The 9,630-nt window shown below is 39.8% G+C and overlaps 1 protein-coding gene across 1 annotated transcript in view; it reads left to right on the top strand.

Moving 5' to 3' along the window:
* PRKAR1B (protein kinase cAMP-dependent type I regulatory subunit beta) overlaps positions 1–9,630 on the top strand; it is a gene marked incomplete in the record, with an annotated part of 114,986 nt that continues 105,356 nt past the window's right edge. Inside the window, 2 exon segments of the mRNA XM_072417824.1 lie at positions 1–159; positions 3,354–3,558. Of these exon segments, the coding sequence (XP_072273925.1) occupies positions 3,385–3,558 (174 nt within the window).

Raw genomic sequence — 9,630 nt, forward strand, 5'->3', positions numbered from 1 at the left:
TGACGTCATCATCAGCAGTGCTGGCAGCCCCGGGCCCGACAACATCCCTGCACCGGTGAGCTACAGCAACCCGACCATCGCCTGCCACATCCGGGGACCCCCCACCGAGCAGCACCGAGCAGCATCCTCCTACAGCCCCTCCTCCCTGGATACCTCCCGGTAAGGACCCCGATCCTACACCCCCTCCATCCTCATCACACCAAACCCTATTTACTAACACAGCTTCCCCATTGCAGCACTACAATGGCCATTCTGAGCAGAAAATCTGCAATGTCTTGTAAACACCCCCATCCTCCTCCCTGCACACATTCCTGCCATGCCTCTGGCTGCAAACAACTGCGATGTCTGCCATCTCTACCCCCCCATCCTCATCCTCCAGCTTCACATCTGTATGATCAGATCCAGGCGGTGTGATTGATGATCCAGGCGGTGTGATTGATGATCCAGGCGGATGGATCATGCTGTGCTCCCTGACCAAGAGATCTGATGATTATATTGGGTAGGATATATCCCATCAATGGGGTGCACAACGTACGCCATCGTTATGGCGGTGCAGGAAAAGCGAGCAGTTCCGGAATTCCCAGGTTTTGGAAAATACTTCCAGAACTTTTCATTGGCACAGGAAAGCCATTGTTTACTTCCTGTGTGCTGGCGTCCTCATCAGAGGTTGTCACGATGACACATGCCATACAATCATTATTAATATTAATAAACAGTATTTATATAGCGCCAACATATTACGCAGCGCTGTACATTAAATAGGGGTTGTAAATGACAGACAGATACAGACAGTGACACAAGAGGAGAGGACCCTGCCCCGAAGAGCTTACAATCTAGGACGTGGGGGATCATACATCTTAACGCCCGCCGTGGTGCCAGGGATCAAATAATAACAATAACATAAAAAAAGGGATAGTGCGCCATGATGATCCACAGATTTTGTTTTTTGGAGTCCCGGTAATCGTTCTGTTATTCGTTGTTCCTGCTTTTTTTTTTTTTTTTTACTTGACAAGCGAGCGGATGAAGATACGTTGCATGTAGAATGCAAAGCTGCGCACAGACGCCGGACAAGTCGCCATTTTCTGCGAATGTGCATTGCTACCGAATAACAAAAAGATACAGCACACGGGTTGGGATACGTTTACACAGATCGCAGTACTGACCATAGATGTGATTGCGGATGTGTCAGCTGACTACCTGGGGCGTTCGCGTGGTTCTGGCGCTATTCTCAGGCTAATGATCTCTATTAAAATGAATGCTAATCTGCAGCAAACTAGACCCTGTGACACACATAAGATTTTTTTTTATGCCATGGGGTCAATTACGGTTTTTTGGTGATCCAAACGTTTATATAGCGTCTGTATTGGCACTTACGTGACTGTAATGATTTATTTGCCACCTTGTGCCCTGGGGAAGTGTAACTTTACCAGGGAGCACAATTATAATATTGCAGATTATATGTCCTTGGATTGCGCAGCTTCAAGTACGGAAAAAAACTTGTTGATCCTACCAGAAGCAATGTTCTCTTGTCACTTCCTGGCATTTCAAGCAATTTTCTGTAAAGGACAATACATCTCCCCTCTATGTAAATGAGATCAGGAGTGGGGGAGTTGTTTGTAGTCCAACCAGTAGAGCAGCCTAGGCTGCAGTGTAATAAAAGTGCAGAAAGTGAGCGTTGTCACCCTGGAACAGGCGTAATTGAAGGATAACGTCTAAGGATAGATAAGCTGGAATTTATACTAGTTTTATTCATGGCTTTGGAGGTGCTTTAAATAGATAATTAGAAGGAAAATATTTGTTGATCCTGCCAGATATCCAGTCATTTCCTGTGCTCTATGCTGTAAAAATTTCATGTTGATCCTGATAGCATATCTGCTATTTTTAGATTTTATGTGACAATGTGCAATCATTCAGTGTTGAGCTTCCTTTAATTTATCATTGTCCTTTTTTTCTTATATCTGTTTGATAAGTACCTGTCGATCCTGCCAGAAATCCTATAGGCCCCTTTTTTCTTGTGCTCTTTTCGCCTTCTTCATTACCAGTGACTAAGGCAGTCAAGGCTGAAACCCCTGAATGGTTGTATAATAAAAGAGATTGAAGGGGAGGGTGATGTGCTGGAATCCATTATGAGTTAGAATTCTTCCTGGTTATCTCTGCAAACTACAGCGCACCTTTTCCATGGTATGGCGACCATAAAAGGGGAGGGGTTCTGTTATCCTAACACCCTTCCTGTCCTGGGGTGACAACAATGCTCACTATTAGATACATGACAGTGAACGTTGTCACGCTCAGACAGGAAAGGCAGGATGTGCTGGATATCCTGGAGATGAGCAATGATCAGCCAGGTAAGAATACTCATTGCAGAAGAGACATCACCTGCCCTTTTCTGTAATAATAATGGTGAGATACAACATACGGCATCTTTACTATGGGCATGGTTTCAGGCCATGGGAAAGCTGTAACCTGTATAGGAAGTGAGAAAAATTGGGATCCATGTCTTTCCGCTCAATAAACTTAAAGGTAATCACATTGTATTGCTCACAGCACTTCCTCCTGGTTTTTAAAATTTCATATATTGATGTTCATATATTGGAATGCCAAGCCTTAAGCTACGTACACACGTCAGAAGATTCTCGTCCGATAATCAGTTCAGGGCTGATATTGGATAAGAATCTGGAGTGTGTACAGCACTCGTTGTCCGTCAAAAATGCTATTTGTATTGGGTACTAATGGGAACAGTTCCCCCCATTTATTAGGGGTCAGATTCCCATACCGCACGCGCCCAGTATAATGACGTAGGGGATTCCCTGTGATGACAAAGGCTTTGGGCCGGTGGAAATCTAAACGCGGGCTGCAATTGGCCCCTGGGCTGGACTTTGGACGTCCTGTTCTAGAGGAACCCTGCTTGAGAATGGCTGCTATTGTATATTGTATTTCATCAGTTTAGTTAATTGGTTTATATTGGCATATTGTATTAGATTTTATAAACGGAAATCTTATATCAGTAAATGTTCCACAAATGTCGGGTCCCCTCCTCCTCCTGTGTCATTGTCTGTATGTGTTTGTCATTTGCAACCCCTATTTAATATACAGCACTGCATAAAATGTTGGCGCTAAATAAATCCTGTAATAATAAGAAATAAAAAATAATATTAAAAAATAAAATGTTGGGTCACTAATAAACCAAAAGTCCTATCCGGTTCCCTGCACAGCTCCAGTATGGCAGTCCTGGGCGAAATACCTGAGTGCATAAAAAACATGGCATTTTACTCCGCAGCACTGTGAAATCCCCCTTTTTCATGCTAAGCTCCACCCTACCTGACCTTTTCATTTCCTATGTGATTTCTTCCTAGGTTTTGAGGAACTTCTGTTACTGACCCCAAGATGGCTTCTTCTTCCTCCTCAAATATAGAAGATGAAAGTTTAAAAGGCTGTGAGATCTACGTACAAAAGTTCAACATTCAGCAAATCCTGAAAGAATGCATTGTGAACTTATGTATCGCTAAACCAGACCGCCCCATGAAGTTCCTGAGGGAGCACTTTGAGAAACTGGAGAAGGTCAGTGACTTTAGAATCTTCAGTATTGTTGGCTATAAGTATGATACGGCACTCTTTTATTTTGTATAGAGTTCAGCAATTCTTTCCAATTTTGGACTAATAATGCAGAGCTAACCTTAAAGCTGAACTCCAAGTGTAAAAACTCCTATTTAGTGCTTCCATAGTGCTAAAATCAGAATTTGTGCATTTGTGTATTTATTAAAAACAGGGCATATCGGGACCACTCCCATATTTGCATGTGAATTAAATAAAGATTATCTGTATTATAACTTTTATACTTACCTTTCTGATGGCTCCATGTTTAGCCTTTCCTTCCCTTTTCAAATCTTTATCCTTTGTAGCTTTTTCAGCATTTGACAACTCAAAGGGCTCTATTTAAAATAAAAGGGAAAATGACATTCCATCAAAAACATTGCCTGGTGGGAATCTTCCAGATTCATGTGTTTCAGCGGCAGTAATAGATTCCCACCAGGGAATGTTTGAGGGAATGTCAGATTCCCTGTTTTATACATAGAGCCTGAATAGTGTCAGGTGTCTGTGTTTCCTACTGCACACTGTGGTGCCATCATTTATCTCACCTCCATGGTTACAGTACAAAGCATTAGGAGTCAGAATATGGAACCATGGTACATGGTGGAGAACACAGACATCTGGCGCTTTTAAAGGTGTAAAATGCTGCAGTGCTGGAATGGAACAAAGTTTGGAGACAGGGGACCAGTAGAGGGGTGAGTATAATAGCTTTATTTTTGAAGTCACCCTCAGTTTGGAACTTTGAGGCAATTTAGATGATCACTTCAACTCCCATCCCTAACCTTTAAAAAATAATGTGACGCTCCACACAGAGGAACTATGACAATTAAGACTACTTGAAATAAAAGAAGCAGTATACTTACTTTGTAACAACTGCTGCTTTGCTGCTTCCACCACTGCAGAAAATTGACATCTTGCATGAGTTGAATACTTGGTACTCCTGCATGATACTGTGGTACCTCCTGTTGGCTTTTATGTAGAATGAGGCATGGAACAAGTTTTCAACACTTTAGGAAGTATAAAACCCCTGCGGCGACAGGGAAGCAAAAGAATGAGGACTTTTCAACACTCCGACTTCAAGAAAGGTGAATATCTTACCACTTCTATTTGTAAAAGTGCCCATGTGGTGTTGGGAACACTTTAACCTAGCCCTAACATAAATCCCTTGAATGCTATACTTACCTTATTGAGTATTTAAGCTTTATATACTAAAAACAAACTTTTTTGCTCCAAGATCTCATAGTGAACATGATTTAGCCAAACACATCCTTTCCTAAATTCATTCTCAGTGTGATAAAAGCATTGTCAGTCCATGTAGGACATTGAAATTGTCTTCATATAATTGCCCAAAGTAAAACAGCACAACCCTTACTGTATACTACATTATGTATTGTAAACAATATATATAATATATATATATGTATATATTGCATACATTTTTTTTGCTTTGTTTGTGATTAACTCACAGTGAGGACTTTATACAGTAACTAATACCTTGCTGCCTAATAATATTTCGAGACAAACATCTGTCCAAATTGCATTTATTAAAATAATGTACCTGTTCTGACTTACGTACAAACTCAACTTAAGTACAAACCTACAGTCCCTATCTTGTATGTAACTCGGGGACTACCTGTATACATTATACAAACGTGGCACATTGCAGCTGCATTCAGTTATCAAGGATTTCACTTATGTTGTCTATGTTTGTATGATTGATATTAATATTCGGGAATCTTTCATAAATATTATTATATTAGGAAATGTTCAAGCATGTTATTCAAGGATATTATATGTATATATTTATTTACCTGTGTTTGCTTTTATTTTAATAGATAGAGAATAAATACCAATCCACTAAGCAACTGGAAATATAACATGTCTAGCAACATTTTACTTGTTGGCAGATTGACAAACAAGCTATTGCATAGCATGGAGTGTGATTCAGCTGCAGCTACACTACTCATATTCATTATACACAATGTGTCATTTGTAACACCATCAGATCACAGAAGAATAAAAATTCAAGCCAATGTTTTTTATTTAGTTGTGCAGATGTCATTGCGGATAGATTACCTGGAAACTGGTGGCTGTATTAGTTTCTTTTATTTTCACCAGCAAATGACAAACTTCTTGTCTTTTGTTGGCTACTTTTACATTTTCACTGCTGCTATGCAGTTGGGGATCAAGGTCGTCATCCATGATGGAATTTTAATATGTCTGTCCTTTTTAATCATCAACATATGGAGGATAAAGGGGTTAGCGCTTTACAGTATAATAGTACAGTATAACAGATACCATTGTTTTTGTGTTCACTTCAATGACAGGGACATTTCTGGTTGGATTCTGTATTTGCTGAAAATGTTTATAACCTAAAAAATAAAACAAACCCAGCCACCACATCTAACTGCAATAAAAGGAGCCTTGGTTAGACTTGGGCACACTGCAGGTCAAAGTGACGATTGATCCCATCTCAAGTTATTATTACTTTGCTGGAGATCTTTCACCACATTTTAGTTTGTTACAGCTGGCACGGAAATCAGTGGTGCCGGCACCCAGGAAGATCCCTTAGTCTTGTGACACTGTTTGGTTCTAGTGATTGGCTGCTGGACCTGAACTTCATCAGAGACAAGTAGTTATCACAGTGCTCTATACTTACATAATATCTTCAGATTCAAGGGGAACAGGAAAGGAACGCTGGGTGATCCAGCAAACCTGGAATGGAATTCTGAAATTTGCTATTTGTTAGCAAATGTTTTCAATGCTGAACCAGATTCATTATAGGTTTGCTGGATCACCCAGCTTCACTGTTGAAAGTGTATGTTCTCCAGCCTTGGAAAGCTTTGATAAATCAGGCCCATTGCACCGAAAATCAAGCTCTTGTGCTTCATGTTCCACTCGTTTTCTTGCGACAACATTGCCCCTGCTTTTTCCTTTTATAGGTTTTGTAGCAGAGGTTTTCCAGGCACTGACACAGTATACATAGTAAATTTCAGTATCAGAAAGGGTGAGTAGATTAAAGTTGGACTATTTTAGATGGCCACTTGACATACAAATATTGCACATTGGCCTTCGTCTTTAATTACAATTTGGCTTTTATTTTTATTTTAGTGTTCTATAAAAAAAAATCTAAATGCAAGTATGATACATTTATGGAGAAATCCGCCTACAGCAAAAAATTGGAAGGGTACACAAACTACCATGTGATCTAGGGACTCCTGGGCATGGTACCAGTGTGGGTAGGGTTTGCAGTGCCAAGAGGGAGGGTGACTCAGTAAATATGGTGTTTGTCAGAACCATCCATTTTTATCCCAGCTTCAAATATAACTCATGTGGTTTAAGTAGTGATTGCTGCACATTCTGATGACAATATTCCCAATCTGTACATTTAAAATGAAATTCATTTGATGTGCAAAGGTTTTCAAATGTTTTTCATAACTTTAACACATTGGCTTGTAAAAGTGTATGGTTTTATATATATATATATATATATCCTGCATATCTCTTACTGTACATGGCTGATGTTCTGTCCTAGAAAAGTGCACTTGTCGGCTGTCTACTTCAAAATAATCTTTCATTTTATATGGAAGCCATATATCATCTCACAACTTCAATGTGCTGGATGCCTCTTCCATTACGGATCATGTAGAAAAATAAGTAAGGGGCCCTTTTTCTGCTATGCTTACACATTTCATGTATCATTTTTGTGTTTTATTCTTATACTATGCAAAATGAGGTCAAAGTAATATTAAAGTAAGCCCAATCACTAAAATCCAATTATAAGCCTTATGGATTTTGATAGATCTGCAGCTTCAATTAAAAATAATACTTTGTGATTGTGCCATAAAAGTCCTTGTTTAGGCACTTTCTGTTGTTGTGTGACAAAACACTCTTCTCTGTGCTTTTGTGTTGTCATTGATCACATGTGTCGGTGATGGAGATTAGTAGCAACCATACTAACACATTGCATGGACATGATCACTGTTATCTGTCCAAAGCTGTGAATTTAGAAGTAGCTGTGCAGTTTACTGTTGTCTGCCTACATAGCAGATGGGAAGGGGCCAGGAGTAGAGGTCAGGATAGACAGAAATTGACATTTCCAGGAAGTGGATACCTGCTAAAATTACATGGGAAAACAAGGCAAAATAATATGGGGAACGTGCATGTTGTTATCATCCTTCTTTCGTCTCCTATCCCTTTACCGCCTGTTACCTGGACAGGAAGTGAAAGAAATCTTTTTAGTGGGAACATTCATGGCAATAAAGTCCTGACAGAGGTTGTAAAGCTTCGGTTTTTATTACTGGTCATGTCCTTTTCCTATTTGGTATGTTCCGCTAGTGACCCAGCAAATAGACAGGAAGAAAGAAGGCCTTTTCAATTGTTTTCCTGTGTCACACCCATAAATACAGTTGCTGTAAGAAGAAATATTTCAAATAGGAGAAAAGACAGCAAAAAACTCTGATGATCTGAGAAACCCTGCTTGTAATACAAGAGTGCTACTCGTAAGAGTGCCCTAAAGGCTTTTTTTAATATCTAACAGAAGTTTATGACCCAGGAGATGTCCAGGGGGTCAGTTCTCGTAGATGATCAATGCTCTTCAAGTAAACCAGGGAGAATAGATCCATTGGTCAAAGCTATGCACCTGTCCCACTTCACAAGGAAGAACGTATCTGTAGGCATTTGGTGTCAGGTGGGGCATTCCATTAAAGAAAATGCAAGTTGTGTGGCTTGCTCATGCCTATTGCAATCCATATCAATGTTAACCAATAGTAAAGGGTCACTAGTGCAGCCCTGAACTTCACCAAATGATCGCACATAATATTCAATGAATTTAGGCCCAAATGCTGTTAAAGACTGCAGGAGATTTTTAGAAACCAATGGCATGCTACAAAATATGGTCAGAGACTATGGACATTCTGTAGATAAGAAAAAGCATTATAACAGCATGATCGATATTTGTTTTCTCGTTCTTGAGTAAATATCAAATCACAGAATAGTTTCTTCGTGGACCTCAAGGGAACCACACGGACACATTTTGGGTACTAGAGCTGTAGAATATTGGGGTACTAAAGATGCTCCTAATCAAGGTAATACACCAAAAAACACACTCAACCAGTCATGTGGCAAAATTTACATCCACCCAATGTTATGTGCATGTTGAAAATTATTGGGAGCCCATAAAGTGCTATGAATATGAAACCAGGCATGGTAATGTTCATACATTGGTGTGGTTGCAGCTTTGTCACTGGTGAATAACTACAGATACTGAAAAATGGATATTGGTAATAAACCTTTTGATATTTTTGAACTTGCCTTAGCGGTAAAAACTGCCAGCAGACACAAGTATGTGTTGTCTGATAGTTGCATAAAAGGGACATTTTATTTATAAGCTAGCCTATAAGTCATTTGTCTCATCTTTCACATGGGAATTGGACTACAGCTCTCTGCTTCACAATTACGACATTTTTTTAGCAGTGAGAAACGCCTGAAGTCAGGAAAAGTTCAACAATTCCTGCTATTCTATGTCTGAAGCATCCCATTGTTACAAGTAAACTGCATAACATCATTGAAGTTTACCATAAGGAAGAACAGCATGCATCATAAAGGACATATTTTGAAGGCATTTTAATCTCAGTCCTTGTATTTGCGTAAATACAGGATTTGAATGTGGGAAGCATACGGCACACATTAATGTGGTCTTACAAACAAATGCTGACTTTAAATGAATAGTTTTGGTTGAGCAACAGTGTGCTGTTGTACCCACCAACTTCTGGTATCACTCCAGCAGTGAGAATTCACCTCAGCAGTTTGTGGCTCTACAACCTCCCACAAAACCATACAATGGTGTCATTCTCATGCAGCTGGATTCTCCTGTCATTTGCGTACCCTACGTTATGCAGAATTCAATAAGGGAACGTGACACCATCATTTGGCTTTGTAGCGGCAACAACGTGTGGGCTAAGCAGGAAATTCTGAAGGGGATATCCTATTACTGGAGTCCACAAAAGATATAAGATGTTAGCATGTGGTGCAACTTTCCAG

Source organism: Pyxicephalus adspersus, chromosome 7 (assembly GCF_032062135.1).
Source record: "Pyxicephalus adspersus chromosome 7, UCB_Pads_2.0, whole genome shotgun sequence".
Lineage (NCBI taxonomy): Eukaryota > Metazoa > Chordata > Amphibia > Anura > Pyxicephalidae > Pyxicephalus > Pyxicephalus adspersus.